This window comes from Thalia democratica, chromosome 3 (assembly GCF_965202585.1).
Source record: "Thalia democratica chromosome 3, ktThaDemo2.hap1.1, whole genome shotgun sequence".
Lineage (NCBI taxonomy): Eukaryota > Metazoa > Chordata > Thaliacea > Salpida > Salpidae > Thalia > Thalia democratica.
Window position 1 is genome coordinate 67528167 of NC_139167.1, and position 16415 is coordinate 67544581.

Here is a 16415-nt window from a genome sequence, read left to right on the forward strand (position 1 = left end):
TATTAATAAAATATCATGAGTAACAACAAAGAAATTTAGTAAAAGACTAAAAACAACACATTAACTAAAACAAACATTTACAAGTTTTGCAGTAGTATCAAATAATTTTAGTTCCTTAAAATTATTAGAGGACTTTTACTTATATACTCACATGCTAAAAACTGAATTTAAGTGTTTTTTAAGATTATAAAAACTAAAAACTACAAAAACTAAAATAATATCAGCTACTATTGTAACATAAAAAGATAAATAAATCTTTATCACAATAGTTAATTAAGATATAAGTAAAACTGAATTATATATTTTAATTTATTTGGTGTATCAAAAAAAAAAAAAAATAAAATTAAGATAATACTTTTCATTTTAATAATATATTGTTTTCATAAATATAAAAATATTAACGAAGAAAAATTGTTAGTATAAAACTTATAAACATGTTTATTTAAAAACTTAAATAGAGTGGTACTTTACTCCTACTTTAAAAAAACTCATATCGAAAAAAACTATCTATAAGAATAAATATTAGCCAACAAATGAGCTAAAAATAAAATCATATTTCACAGTAACGTAAGTCCATAAAACAAATAAATATTTCAAATCAACAATTAATTTTTCAGTTTTAAGAAAATGTTAACTAAAAAGTACATTTATAAGCAGTAAACAAAGTATTAAAAATTAGTAAATATTAATAAACGTTACTTTATAGCAAACACTGTTACTTTTTAGACATTCAAACTTTTAAAATTTTATGTAAAAATAAAAATAAATACTTTAAAATTTATTCATATTAGACAGCAAACTACTTAATTAGTTTACTTGAAACAAAACCGTTACTTACTTATAACTAAAAAGGTTTAGCTTGAATATCAGTTAAGTTGCTTATAATTTCAACGTTTACTATGCAAGCTTAATCTTTCTTTTTCTCATGAGATTTTTCATGAAACTTTAAGTTACCGTTAGTGTGAGTTTTGAATTCACAATGATTGCAAGCAAACTTTGGTTCATAATGAAACAACATATGTTGGTTTAAGTACGTTTTTGTTTTGAAAAATCTACCTTCTGGACAAATAGAACATTTAAAAGATCTAACATCACTATGAGTAGCTTGATGTTGAACCAATGCAAATTTATGCGCAAACTTTTTACCACAAGTTTGACAAGCAAAAGGTTTTTCTCCTGTATGAGTTCTGTAATGACTTTTAAGTTTTGACTTACTTACACAACTTTTAGAGCAAACATCACATTTGAATGCTTTTGATTCATCATGAATTATCATGTGTTGATTGAGACTATATTTGCTTGAATAACTTCTATGACAGACTTCACAATCAAACTGCTTATCTTAAAATTAAAAATGAATAATCTTAACTAGATATCTCTTAAATAGCTTAAGTGTTACAAAAAGTAGATCTAAATAAATTTTACAAAACAAACAATACTATTTAACATTAAATACACTTAAAACTTAACAAATTTTTTTAGAACTGACTAAACTAAAAAAGGTTACCTGCATAATTTGTTATTTTATATTTTTTATTACTCCAGTTAAAAAGACTAAAAGCATATTATTAAGTTTTTGTATAATTAGAATAAAAATTCAATGAGATATTCAGATAAAATTTCACTAGACATTAATTTGCTTTTATAAAGTAGAAAACTAAATCAATAGAAATTTTAACTAATTAGAAGACAAATAACTTACTACTAGTCTTTGATGAGCTCCTACCTTTTTCACTAACTTCTTGCAAATTTTCATCTTGTACTTGAAATTTGGTACCATCTAAAATAATGTAGGTATATCATATTAGTATTCTTATTAGATAATATAAATGTCCATACCTTTATTAACTCTGATTGACATACTATTTTTAGTCGAAGGTTTTTTTACAATTTCAATTTCTTCAATTTTTTTGTTTTTCATAAAATCATTAGATTGTTTAACTTGACCATGCACTAAATTGTTTAAATGTGTGTCAACATACTTAAATTTAAGTAAAAAGCACGATACTAAATATTTTAAAAATTCAATATTAGCAGTTACCATGCACATTATTTTAGTATAGTATTTTAATAATTGAATATGTAGTAAACAAACAGTGAAAATTGGTATAACTTTATAAAACCACATTTTTAATTTAAATTAGTTAAAGTTTAAAAGAGACAAATTTCTTAAATCACAATTAAATTGTTTAATACTACCATTATTTTCTTTATTGATATGAATGGTAGTTTGAGTTGTATCAATTTTATGTAATTTATTTTTTTTTAACTTTTCACTTTTTTTTTGAACTTTTTTAATTATTTTAATTCCATTAGCTATAGAAGAATTAAAGAAAATACAACGTTTAAGTTAGAAATAAAGATTTTTTTTTATCAACACATGCATTTTATAACAAATAGCTAACATAAAAGTGATGTTATTGGTTTACTTTACTTTCATTAAGCGCTACAGATATTAATAAACTTAAAAAATAGTTATTAACAAAAGAAAATTAAACAAACTTACGAGAAAACTAATATTTAATACTTATTATGTCTAGTGTTTAAGTAGCAGCAAAGCTCTCTTTGTAGATAACTTTTAACTTACTGTTTTTTGAATTAGAAGGTTTATCAAGAGTTTTTATAATTTCGTCATCAGTAGATAATATTTCAACTTCGTCTAACCCGTTTTGGTTCTTGTTTTGATTTTCACTAAAATTTGTGAAAATAAAATTGATAAAAAAACATATTTCTAATGTTTAAAACTGTTTCTGTCACTAAATATATTCATTCAAGAAATAAACTTGAAACTTACAATGAAACTTTTACTAGCATGTCTCTTTCTAACATACTGACTTTGTTTGTTAGGTTGTAATTTGAAATAATTAGTTTTTCCTTTTCAGTTTTTAATTTTTCTACTTGAGTTTTTAAATAAGCTTTCTCCGATTGTAACTTATCAACTATTAGTTTCAGATTATTCAGAAGTAAATTAGTTTGGTTTGACACATCTAAAACAATTATAGTTTTAAAATATTTATTAGCAATCGAAGTTTCGTTATTTTTGTTATATTAGTTACAATTTAGTTGCTAATATTATCTTTTGAAATTTTTTTAAGTAAACAATAAAACAGGTTCAGTTTTTTTAAATTTAAAAGCTATTACAAACTTTCTTACAATTATATATTCCTTTTACTTCAATATAGGTAACAAAAATATAAAACTGTTATGTTAAATAACTATTAAGTTTATAAATAAATATTTAGCTTTCATTTAAACAGGATATATCTAAATTTAAAAATAAAAAACATATTAACAAATAATACAAAAGAGATTATTAAACAAATTTAATTAGAGTTTAACCTTATAATAACTTTTAATTTTACTTAAAGTCTTAGAAAAACGCAAAAATCCCACTCAAATCAACTTCTGCATGAATCAATTCCCACCTGATCAAATCAATGTAAAAATAAAACATTATAAAGAAAAAAAAGAAGGGTAAGGGTAACAGTGAAAGTAAAAAAAATACTAAATAATTTACAGAAAAACAATTGGGGGAATTGATTGAGGTGGGCATTGTAAGGTATCCTCAACCGATAAAGACCATATTCTTGTAAACTAATAGCATACTAATGACAATTTGACAGACTAATTAAAAAAAAATTTGCAGTATTTTTGTTTCTTAATGCTTGTTTTTCATAACAGCCATTCTGTCCCCAAGCATCAAACTAAATATTACTTGGTAAAATTTAATATATTTAAGAGTACTTAAAATATAGCAACTCTACTCTACTGTTCAGTATAAATTATGATTTATTTAAGATAAACATGTATACAATAGTGTTTATTTGTAAACAATTTAAAGTTTGTTTTTGACAACATATTATTTTTCAAAAACTCACTAACCTTCATCTGTAAAAGGTGACTGACCATTGAACTCCATTATGATGATAAATTTGCAATTTAATATTTTTTATTTTTTATCTGTATTAGTGAAAATTTTCTACAGAATTCAAATAATAAATAATTAGTAAAAACCTAAGTTTAATATTAATTTTTATGAAAATTTAAACTATACTTGTATTCTTTAATTTAACAGTATTAGATTAAGTTGAATTATACCAAACATATTTTTTGCTCATAAAAACAATGTTTGTTTAAAACTAGACAAAACTAATATAACATTATATGATTTCAACTCAAATTTTGTTTTGTAAATTACTTTTTAACTAAAATTTATACTATAATAAAACAAAACGCTAAGTTGGATTTACCTTTTTAGAGTTAACCTGTAGGAGGAGCTTAATTCATTACAATTTTTATTATATTTAATAAAATATCTAAAGAAATATAATAACTATTAACGAAATCCTAATAATCAAAACAAAACAGTAACTAATTTAAATTGCCCTACTAAATAAAAAGTAACCCTATTTTAAACATACACATTTTTATACTAAAGCAACAACTTTAAAGAAATATAAAATAAAATATATTCATTATTTTAATTATGATATATAAACATAAGTAAAAACAGCACTTGTATAAAAAGCAATTTATATAAGTTCCTTTAAGAAATGCGTTCTTAGTAAGTTAACATTAAAAGTACATAAGTATATGTAAAAACTTATTTATTAACCACCATATTATTTTAGTTTCAACTTTTTCCAGTATTTTGTCTTACTTCATTAACTTAGATGAAGTATTATTATAGAAAAAAACTATGAAAATAATAAGATAAAAAATAATATCAAGTTAAACATTTAGAGAACTAGAGATTAGTTTTATATGTAAGACATTATATTTGATCAGGTTCTAATTAAAACTAAAATTTATAGGGTTACCAAAGATTTTTTTTATAAATTTCTGTCTAAGTTAATAAAATTAACCTTATTATATAAACTGTCGTAAACAGAGTAAGAACATTGAAAAAGCAAAACATCTTTAAATGCGTTTCATCTAAAAATTTTGCTGAAAATTTAACTTGCATATACTGTTTTTTTATCTAAAGTTCTAATTAAACAGAACTTTATTGTCAAAGCAAACAAAAATATATTTAAAATTAATACATTTATTACATTTTTATATATTTTTACATTAAAACTTATAAAAACTTAATTTAATAAACAATTCAATTTATTTAACAATATAAATTTGTAAAATATCTCATTTAACTAAAATCTAAACTTTTATTTTAAAATGTTTTCTTTCATGATCTTTTAAAGAACTGGAAGTGTAAGTTTTGAATTCACAAAAGTTACAAGAAAATTTTGGTTCATAATGATACACCATATGAAGTTTTAAATGATGCTTTGTTTTAAAATACCTACCTTCTGGACAAACAGAACATTTAAAAGGTCTAACATCACTGTGAGTTGCTTGATGTAAAACTAAACTTCCTTTTAAAGCAAATTTTTTATCACAAATTTGACATGCAAAAGGTTTTTCTCCTGTATGGGTTCTGTAGTGACTTTTAAGGTTTGTTTTACTTGAAAATACTTTGAGGCAAACATCACATTTAAATGCTTTCGAAGAGTCATGTGTTTTCATGTGTTGATTTAGCGCAGACTTTGTTTTGTAAAATTTATCTACAGGACAAATTCTGCACTTGAAAGATTTTTCATCATTTTAAACTAAAACTTCACTATGAATAGCTTGATGTCGATCGAATTTATATTTTTGAGTAAAAACTTTATCACAGCTAAAAAAATTTTTCTCCAGTGTGTGTTGTATAATGCTTTTTAAGATAATACATGCTTTGAAATACTTTCAAACAAATATCAAATTTATATCCTTTTAAATCATGATAAATTTTAGTATGTTCACTAAGGCTTCTTTTACTAGAAAAATTTTTATAACAAACTTGGCATTGAAACGGCTTTTCATTACTGTGAGTAGCTTGATGTTGATCTAATGTACTTTTTCGAGCAAATTTTTTATTACAAATTTGACAAGCAAATGGTTTTTCTCCTGTATGAGTTCTATAATGTATTTTAAGTTTATACTTGTTTGAAAATATTTTCAAGCAAACGTCACACTTGGATCCTTTTGATTCATCATGAATTTTTAGGTGTTGATTAAGATTTTGTCTGCATGTATATTTTCTATCACAAAGATGGCATTTGAACTGAAGATCTGAATTTTTTTATAAATTAAAGTTTTAATTTTTAAACAAAGCTTATACGAATTATTATAATTATAACATTGATTTGTAAATAAAATTAAAAAGTAAATAGTTTGAAATTAAATCACAAAAAAGGCTTATATTGTAACTACAAATTCTATTATGTCTTACAATTTAATGAAAATTCTAACAGCATTTTTAATATTACCAACAACTATAGATTAACGACAATAAATTTATGAACTAAAATGTTGTATAAAATTAGGTAAGTTTAAGAGGCATACAAATTACCTGTATTAGTTTCCAAGTTATGCTTCCATGTAGGTTCCATTATAAAGTTAATTATTTAATACATTTCTGTGCAAATTATACAACTGTTTTATTCAAACTTGATTAGAGGGAATTTACTTTTTTAAAGATTTTTAAAACTTTTTATTTTGAAAAATACTGTAATGAAAAAAAAGTCTTAACTTAAGACATTTTTTAAATAAAATATTTATAAAAAGTTAATACTAATAACTTAAAAAAACACCCATCAAGTATTACTTTGGCAAAGTATTGTATTTAAAATTTTTTAACTTATTTCATAGACATTTAGTTAGTATTATATTAGTTGATTGTGGAACTTTAGACTTTTAAAACACAAGTCAAATAAACAAAAGCATGGAAAATAAAACATATAAAAAAAAAAAAAAATGAAATATTCAAATTATAGAAAAACACTCACAATACAAGAAATTTTATAGAAATTACAACAAAATCAAAACTTGGTATATAGTATGAGCATAACAGTTTAGGGCAAATACATTTTTTTGAGATATATTTAAAACATATTATCTTATGGACTTATTCATAACAAACTTCAATATAAACTATTGATTGAGATTTGGAAGGTTCAAATTTAAAACAAACATATCATTTAAAGGTATTTGAATAGTTGTAAATAATTAATTTTGGGATTTTTACAGATTTTTACTGATATTTTCTAAATTTAGACCATATTAGATTTGAACAAAAATTCTCTTCTCTTTCAGACAAAACTACATTCTGTGGTAATTTATTCCATAAAAATTTGTTTTATAGAAAAAAATTGCCACTGGCATTTAAATAAATTGCTTGCATACTATTTGCTTACAATTTCTCCTTTAAGCATATTTATTTTAAGAAAATATAAAAAGTGATCAAAAAAAAAACGTTATCATTAAAAACTTTATAAAGGGTAATTATATCGAATTTTCATCTTCTAAATTCCAGTGACTTCTTAGTAAAGTCAATCTTTTAATACGATATCTCAAACATGCTACAATAGCTACAGTCATGTAAATTTTTGTTGTTTTGTTTTAAGTTCATAAACTAATTTAAATGATATACGGACCTAAGAACCCCAACTTAGGACAAATATATAGTATCCATGGTTTTGTCAGAGTGATAATTGAATTATATTTCATTTAATTTATATTAAAAATTTTAATATTTATTAGGGTGATACAAGTGCAACATAGTATCTATAGTTAATATAATTGTTCAGTTTTATATTTTTAGCAATTTATACTTTTAAGTCTTTAAATCTTGTGGTTGAGGGTAATTTAGTGTCAATCATGACATTAAGAGATCAGTTGGGTTTGGTTCGCATTTGTGGATATTAAGAACTTAAGATTAATAAAATTTAGTTTTAGTTTTTTTTTGTTTTTAGTCATTTGTAAACACTACCTAGGTATAATTTTAAAGCATTATTTGACTTGATAATCATCTTAACATTATCTGCAAATAAAGTTATACTGTTGTGATTATCAACCCCTGTAATTATGTCATAATCATCAGTAGGACTAGGAGTAATTTTTGAATTCCACTGAACAACCATCGCTTGCCTTAAGCTGAGGAGCACTCAGCCAATAAGTTGATGTTCACCACAGTTTACCTTCCTCATTTAGTGAATGGTGATAGCTTTAAGTGAAAAGTAACCTGAAAATAAGTTACCTGACTAATATAAACAAAAAAAAAACTTTGTAAAGCTTAGCTTAAATGTTGCATCAAAAGCATCATTAGACAGAGAAATAAATAGTTGCATTGGTAGACCTCAAGCACTTTTGCTTGTTTGACTGTAAGAGTGTGGGATAACCAAAAGTTAAGTGTTCACACACTATTGTTCCTATGTATGCAGTACTCCGCTATACGGTAGCATAACATTTATAGCTTGCAAGAGAAGAAAAATAAAAACCTTTCACCTAAGATGCCTTTGTCCCATCCTTAGAGTTACATGGCAACAAAAGATCACCAACTAGTAAGTGTTTAGACATACTAATAATACCATGATGTACTTTACCCTCAGTCAGCACAGGCTGTGCTGGCTCCATCATGTTTGGAGGATGGGTTTTGAGCAAATTACAAGTTCTCTGTTATATGGTGAGTTGGTTATTGGCAAACATAATTTTGTTAAAAGGATGTCGCAACCAAAAAAGAATGAATATAAGAACTGATGAGTTAAGAATTGTTTGCAAATGACCGCACCAAATAGAGATCTACTGTACACAAAAGACTGAAAGAAAGCAAAAAAGAATATTTTAAGAAGTCAGAGAAGATAAAGAAATGAGAAGCATAAGGAGTTTTATTTATTTTAATTTATTTGTAATTTTTTTATTATCTGATTGTTTTTTTTATTGCATCACTGGGCTTTATAATTTACTACTATCATTTATTTTCATTCTATATTCAAAATTACACATAGCTGATCCCAGCTGATAGCAGACATTTAATTATTTTAAAATTATATCATTAAGGGTAAAGGGGGGTCAATTTTGTTTTTTACAAGTTTTCTTACTTTGTGTGTGTTGTCTGTATTGTTACTGATAAGTTATTTTTAATGAGTTTTAAGCTCATTTTGATGTGAATTCAACAGTTTACAATAACTTTACTTTTTTTGACAACTATCGTAACTGAGGCTAGATCGAAATTTGTTTTGATTTACAATTCCTACAACAAAATTGCTGTTTCTATAAGTATTGTAGGACTAATGTTGGTTGTGTAAAAAATTTCCCAAAAAAGCTGATGTTACCACTTATTTGATTAATTGAAAAACACTTGCAATCTATAACATTTTCTATATTAACCATTGAATCTTTCACTTCAAACATTGGATAATTGAATTTGACCTCTGTGTGTGCCTTTAGAATCATCAGATCTTCTTTGATTATCATTCCAACCTTATTTAGTTCAATCTTCTACATCAAGGTTTCCTAAAGTGAGCTGTTAAGGGGCCATGAAGTTATAATTTCAAATTTGCACTAGATATTGTGGAGTTGATGATTTTAGAGGTAAAAAATATTTGTCTTTTAAATGGTTGTTTTGTAACTTACACTACATATTTTGGACTTGATGATGAAAAGCATTAAAAAAAAGTTTTTAAGTGTTTTAAATGGTAGTTTTAAAACTTACATTAGATACTCCGGAATTTATGATGAGGAGATTTTTTTAAAGGTATTTTCTGAGTAATCTTGTTGGAGGGGCCATAGTTTTTTTTTAATATCTGTTTAAGGGTCCTTTTTAAAAAAAAGTTTTGGAAACCCTGTTCTACATTAACTTATGGATCTTCCACATTAACTTCTTTACCTACACCATGTTGATTAGTGGATCTTCGAACCAACGAAACTTTGATTACCCCCACAAAAATATATAAGTTGCAACAACAGTAGGTCCATGATTGAAGTATGATTACAGACTTACGTTTTATTTGTAAAACTTGAACTGTTGAATGAGTTGATTAACCTATTATGCTAACTGTTAATAAAAAAATAACAAAATTAAGAAAAAAACTAAATAATATTACATTAATCGTTATGTATCAATCTCAGGTTTACCATATGTTTTTAGTTAATTTTCTCCACATTTTTAAAACTAGAGTTTTAGGGCCTATTTTTAGTTAAAAATTGAAGTTAAGGTATAAAATTGTGTTAAATAGTACATTGAAAAGATATCTTAAAGCCTCTTTAAATTTTTTTTTTTTGGTGATGACAAAATTTTCTTAACTATTCAATTTATATTTTTTTGTTTCAATTTAAATTTCACTACTTAGCATGTAAAAGTTGTCTAATAAACTAAATTTATTTAAAGTTTTTTATTGGTTTTAGTTCAAAAATCCAAGTTTTTTAAAGCTTCCTTTTTTTATAGACTCTATATTGTCAAATTCCATGTTTTTCAAGGATTCCAGGCTTTTTGGCAACCCTACAATCTGCAAGCTTTAATGGTAATAATATTTACTAAATTATTTAATAGACTACATTTAAGCAGTAAACTAGTGTGAGTAAAAATGTTTTCAAATAAAAATTTAAATTTCTATAAAGTATTAACAGTTTACCATTTTTTATAAATGCAGACTTGCCACTCGTTTTCACAAATTTTTTCCAAGTTTTTCAAATTTCTTCTAGGTTTTTAAAAATACACATTTTTAGGTCAATTTATAGTTTTAAGTTAATTTCTTTAAAAGAAACTGTGTTTAATAAAAAAAAAACATTGAAAAGATACTGTAAATTTACTTTAAAGGTGTTATTTATTTGAAAAATATTTTGATGTCGAAGAAAATTTTATAAATATATGATAGATTATTTGTGTCAAATCGAAATTTTACTATTGAAAATGTTAAAACTATTAAAAGTTCCAGATTTTTTGATCAAAATTCCAGGTTTATCCAGTTTTTTTTCAAAATATCTCAAATTCCTTATTTTTCAAAGTTATTTTTGCCCACATTGTCAATTTCCAGGTTTTTCCAGGTTTCCAGGTTAAGTGGCAACCCTGTAAATATATGTTGACTGCTCGGTTTCAATGTCAATTCAAATAATGTTTAATGACATTATTAGGATATGTACTCCATCAGGTCTTACTGTTCAAACAGAGCTATTATGATACTAGTAATCATTAACAATCAATTCAATTAACAATTATCAATCAAAGTTTATTCTATGATATATACAGTTAAAGAAAAGCCATGTACTGTTTAGGTTGTTCAGAGTCTGAACAACCTAAACTGAACTTCAGACCCATGACTTGCAATTAACATCAAATAAGAATTTAGGTTGGCCAGTAGATGAAAATTAACGTAAGACTCAATATTGTGTGATTTTATTGCCACATGTAATACATTGAAAATGTTAAGTTACTAAAGTTAGAGTATGAAATTGATGTTTAAACTTGTTTATAAAATAAATCTGAGTTACAATGTAATAATTAAACTATAAACAAACAAGTTCGACCTTTTAACTAAAATATTTTTTTATTGAGAGTTTAAGGTTTTTTTTTTATTTATCAAAGAAACTTGTAAATCAAATAATCTTATTAGCGATATTGAAACTTTTATTTTATATGGTACTTTATTTCTTTTGTAATAATTTTTTGTCTTTCTAATAATCTTAGTTTTACAACTAATTAATTTAATTTTAAAGTTCCTTGTAAAATCTAGAACAACTTGAAATAATTTTATTTTTGTTAAGCAAAAACTAAATACAATTCTTTATAAAAGTAGTCTAAACTAAAAATAATTCGATTTGTTATATATCTAATAATAATCATAAAACAACAGCGGCCATAATAAAATGAAAGAAACATTTAGGTAGCTTTTAAAAGTATATAAAGGTTGAAAAACTATTTAACTAAAATCAACTACATTTATTTCTACAAGGATCTAATTATAACAACAAACTCCGGGTTAAAATTAAGTTTAATAAATTTTTTGTTTAAAATACGAAAGAGTAAGCCAAATTCAAAACACAATTACTTAAAGCTTTTTTATTGTTTACTTAATTTTATTAAAAACAATATAAAAATAGATATACTTTTTTAATTTTAATTTAATTTTCACTCCGACTCACACTAGCTTTGTTTAGCATTAAACAAAACATTAATTAACAATCCAATAGCATTACAGCAGTCAAAGTATTCCGAAATTCATACTTAATTAATTTTTTTCTTGAAACAAAAAGTACTTATGAGTTTTTTTTTTGCTTTTCTTCAGAAACTCCAAAACTTATGGTGTAAGCTTTAAAATATTTCCATAGCATCTGGTTACACGACAATTGAAAAACAAATTTAAAAAGCGATAACTCAAAAAGCGTAACATATTTTTAAAAAACGGTTTTAGGTCTAATTATAACGATTAACATAGTAAATAGTATTAAGAAAAATATACAACAGTAGACTTTTAGGATTTGCTGAGAGGTTATATATTTTAAAACGTATTTTACTTTTTTTATAATTTTTAAAAAGAAAATATTATGGAGGTATTAATTAAAGCTACAACCGTTTTTTTAAGAAAATTTTACCCTGTTTGAAATAAAATTTTTCGATTTTGATAATCTTATAATAGGAATATCTAGTAGAAGTTTCAAAATAATTTCGTACACCTTTGTTTAAGTTTCGAGCAACATTAATTTTTAATGCAATCAAATTAAACCCCGTGAAGACATTTATTTTAATTTAAAGCATGTGAGTATATGTATATTAGAAACGAATATTCATTTTAGGTTGACATTGTTTTTTTAATTCGCAAAAGTTTAAGTTTTTATTTCAAAAATCATTTTATCAATCTTAATGAAAAAAAAACGAAAACAATTATAAAAGTGTAAAATAAATTAGAATAATTAATGCTAATAATACTGTTGCTGTATTATTACCTTATCTTAGTTGAACAGCATTATAAAAAAAAATCCAAAACCTGCAGCCAACCCAGCCTGTATAGGTTTGCTGCAAATCTAAGAATGTACTAGTTGGCTGATATTTTACTATATTTATTTTATATTTAAAATAATAAAACAAACTTTATCTAATTTGATATTTTTTGGTACGGTTAGTTAGGGATACAGGTATAAATTAAATTGTAAATGTTATTCGGGATAGGAATTTAATTCTGTGTAACATACTACTTTAATACTTCTTTACCACATAAAGTTAAGATTTTTAAAATTCAAAAGTTATACAATTGCAACCGACCCAGTCCGTATTGCACAAAACTAGATTTTATGATATAAATTTTCAAACAAAGGGAGTATTTTTTAGGGTCGCTTGAGAATTCCACTACTAGATTAGCTAATTAGAGCAAGCTTTTTTTAAGCCAATCAGAGGCTGTTTTAACAGTAGTAACAGTAGCTTAACAACAACTGATGCTAAGCTGAGAAATGTAAAAAACCATTCATTAAAAAAAGAAATAAAATAAATAATAAAAGAAGAATTTAATAAAAAATGTATATTATGATAGATAAGAAATTAATTAATTTTCCTAGGAATATTAGTGATAGTTATAAATAAGCTAGTTATGTCCTAATGAAATTTAAAATAAATTGTATATTAAGTTTTGTATTAAGGTGAATATATCATCATTTTTTATTTGGATTAGTAATATTTAAATTCGTTGAGGTACTTCTTATTATTTTTTTAGTAGCATTTAAATAGAATGAGTTGTATTTTACAAAAAATGGTTAGTGTATATTTTGTATACTAATTTTTAAATTAGAATAAATTATCAGTGTTATGTTTAAAACGCTATTTAAACATAAAATAATTTTAGCTCTTGTTTTCTACAGGCAACAGAGAAGATAGAAGTTGTATTGAAAGGTATTAGCCCTTCAGACCAGGTATTTTTAATAGAAAAAACTAACACTAACTTATTAGAAGTTAATAAATTTCTGGAATTTTGTAAAACCAGGAAAAATTCTTCAAATAAAACTGATAAAACTTCCTCAAAATTCTTTAAAATAGTAAAACAACCTATTAATTTATTAAATTTTTCTGATCCATTATTTGTTCCCGTACAACCAACTTCTACATCAAAAATTTTCCTACCAAAACCCTTTGTGTTAAACAGTTTTCTGATCCTTCAGGTTCAATCGTTTTAAACTCTTCCCTTTCTCCACCTTCTAAAAAAATGACTTTGTTGACTTTACCAACTATTTCACCTAAAAAAATACAAAAACCCCTTTTTGTTAAACAATTTTCTAATCCTTCAGGTTCAATCATTTAAAACTTTTCCCTTTCTTCTACTTCTCCATCTTATTCTTCTTCACCTTTTTCTTCTTCACCTTCTTATTCTTCACCTTCTTCTAATCCTTTAACATTGTTGACTTCAGGTGACCAAGTTTTTACAAATAGCTTATTAACCAACAAACTAAAACCTAAAAAAGCTATGGAATTAATTTTTAATTGTTCAAATTTTCTTTGTATTACTGAAATTATAAACAATGACATATCTAATAAAAAATTTATAACATATAATAATTATGATCATACTCATTATTTTTGTAACTAGTCACAATTTAAAATAGACAATAAAAAACATTTATTTGAAAAAAATTGATCTAAATGATAAAAAATATGTGGCAAAACTTGTTAAGAAAAAAGTTTTAATCGATATATATCCAAATACAATAACACTATTTAGTAGATTGTTTAAGCCCAAGTGTAGGTTTAACTTCTATATGCAGGTTTTTTTTACTGAAGAATTTAAAATTATAAACTTTATTGGTCACAAACCAATTAATTGTTTTTGTAATAGTGTAAATGAGCAAACAAACGCTTTAATTTTAAATAAAGATAAAACTCCTAGTGAAATATTTTTACAAAATTGTAATTTATTTAAAGACTCTCAAGCTATATCTAATTTAAAAAGGAAAATATCTGATAATTGTAATCTAAAAAGTTTTCCAATGTTGCAGATGAACTGCAACATATAGAAGATGAATTTAATGATAAAAATAGTTATGTACAAGATGTCCATAAAATAGATAAATATGATAATAACGGTGTCTGCACTGATCTCCCACTAATTATTACTCACTAAATTTTTAAATCCCACTAAAAATATAATTTAATGTATTAAAATATTATATAAATAATAATTAAAAAATTGTTATTTACAAATTATAACATTATTAAGATTATTAACTACAGAATGTTATTTATCTTTTGTTTATTTACAGATTTATAATTTTAATATACAAATTAAAAAAAAAATTGTATATTTTTTATTAAAGTAAATAATGGCTTCATACAAGAGGGATAAATAGGTTAACATGGCTCAGTTTTTGAAAATGTACATCATACTTCACATTTATGTTAGTTTCTATTTGTATAATATTTCAAATTTAATGTATATGATTGATTGTTATATAAACATTCCTTGCAGTAATTAGATTTTTTGTTTATTTCTAAATATTTTAAAATAGCAAAATTCAAAAACTTTTAAACTATAAAAGGAACGTTTTCAGAAAGTTTGAGGTACATACGTTTGTATTGGAAACTTTCTACAAAAATTACAATATCTCAAAACTTAAATATTTTTTTAATTATATAACAACTGGCTTGTAGTTTATACTTAAAGCTTTTATATAAGCATATAAGAGCCTATTTTATTTTTAGATGAAATTTGAATAGTCGTGCACCTCCAATTCTATCTTCTAATTTCTTTCTAATTAATTTCTATCTTCGATTCAGGGGTAGGCAAGTCAAAAAATGAATGTAAGATTGGGGAGAAATAGATTTCTGTTGCAGTCAGAGGAATTGACAAGATAGGTTTGCATACAATTGTTTGTATGTTTCCAACTCGAGTTTAACCATTTTTTAATCTTTGTTTTAACATTTAAAAGTTGCTATATTAATTTTTGTAGCAGTCTGAATAATCATATTGTATAAACAATTTTTATCTTAGTTGGTGATCATACTTTTACTGTTTCTGAATTTAATATAATTTAGATCAATGAGTGTAAACATGATATGTATAAGAAAAATTAAATTTTTTACAAACTAGAAATTTTTTAATTTTATAAAAGTATTTTGTAATATTTTTACTGTTTCTGATTCTATTTATATGTTTTTGATGAAAAAATGTGATACTTAAGTACTTTTTAGTGCAAAAAAATAAAACTTTATTTTGATCATTATATGTCTATTTATACTACAATATTAATTATGAAATAAATGAATTTTTAGTGTTTGTTTTTTGCAACAAAATTTTGTAAAAAATTTCTGAATCAATAGTAGTATATTTAAATTTTTTTAGGTAATAGTTAAAAATTTTTTAATAGTATAAAGTTAATAAAGTATATTTCTGCAAAATTTTTTTTTACAATTTAACTTAAAAATTTTTAGTATTTTACCAGTTGTTTTTGTTTATTTTCTGTACATTTTAATGAAAACATGTTCGTACTTGTGTTATATTTAAATAGTTTTGTGCAAAAAATAAAGTTTTAATTTAATAAATATTTATTTATCTGTACTATAGTATTAATTATGAAATAAAAAAATAAATAATTTTTTAGTGTTTGTTTTTTACAACAAA

The 16415-nt window shown here is 23.8% G+C and overlaps 1 protein-coding gene across 1 annotated transcript in view; it reads right to left on the reverse strand.

Annotated features, from left to right (window-relative positions):
* Positions 1-8325: 8325 nt before the first annotated feature.
* The window catches only part of LOC145832494 (lipase member J-like), a 58046-nt gene continuing 49956 nt past the window's right edge, over positions 8326-16415 (reverse strand). Inside the window, exon 6 of the mRNA XM_082939812.1 lies at positions 8326-8493. Within this exon, the coding sequence (XP_082795938.1) occupies positions 8326-8493 (168 nt within the window). The remainder of the gene's footprint in view (positions 8494-16415) is intronic.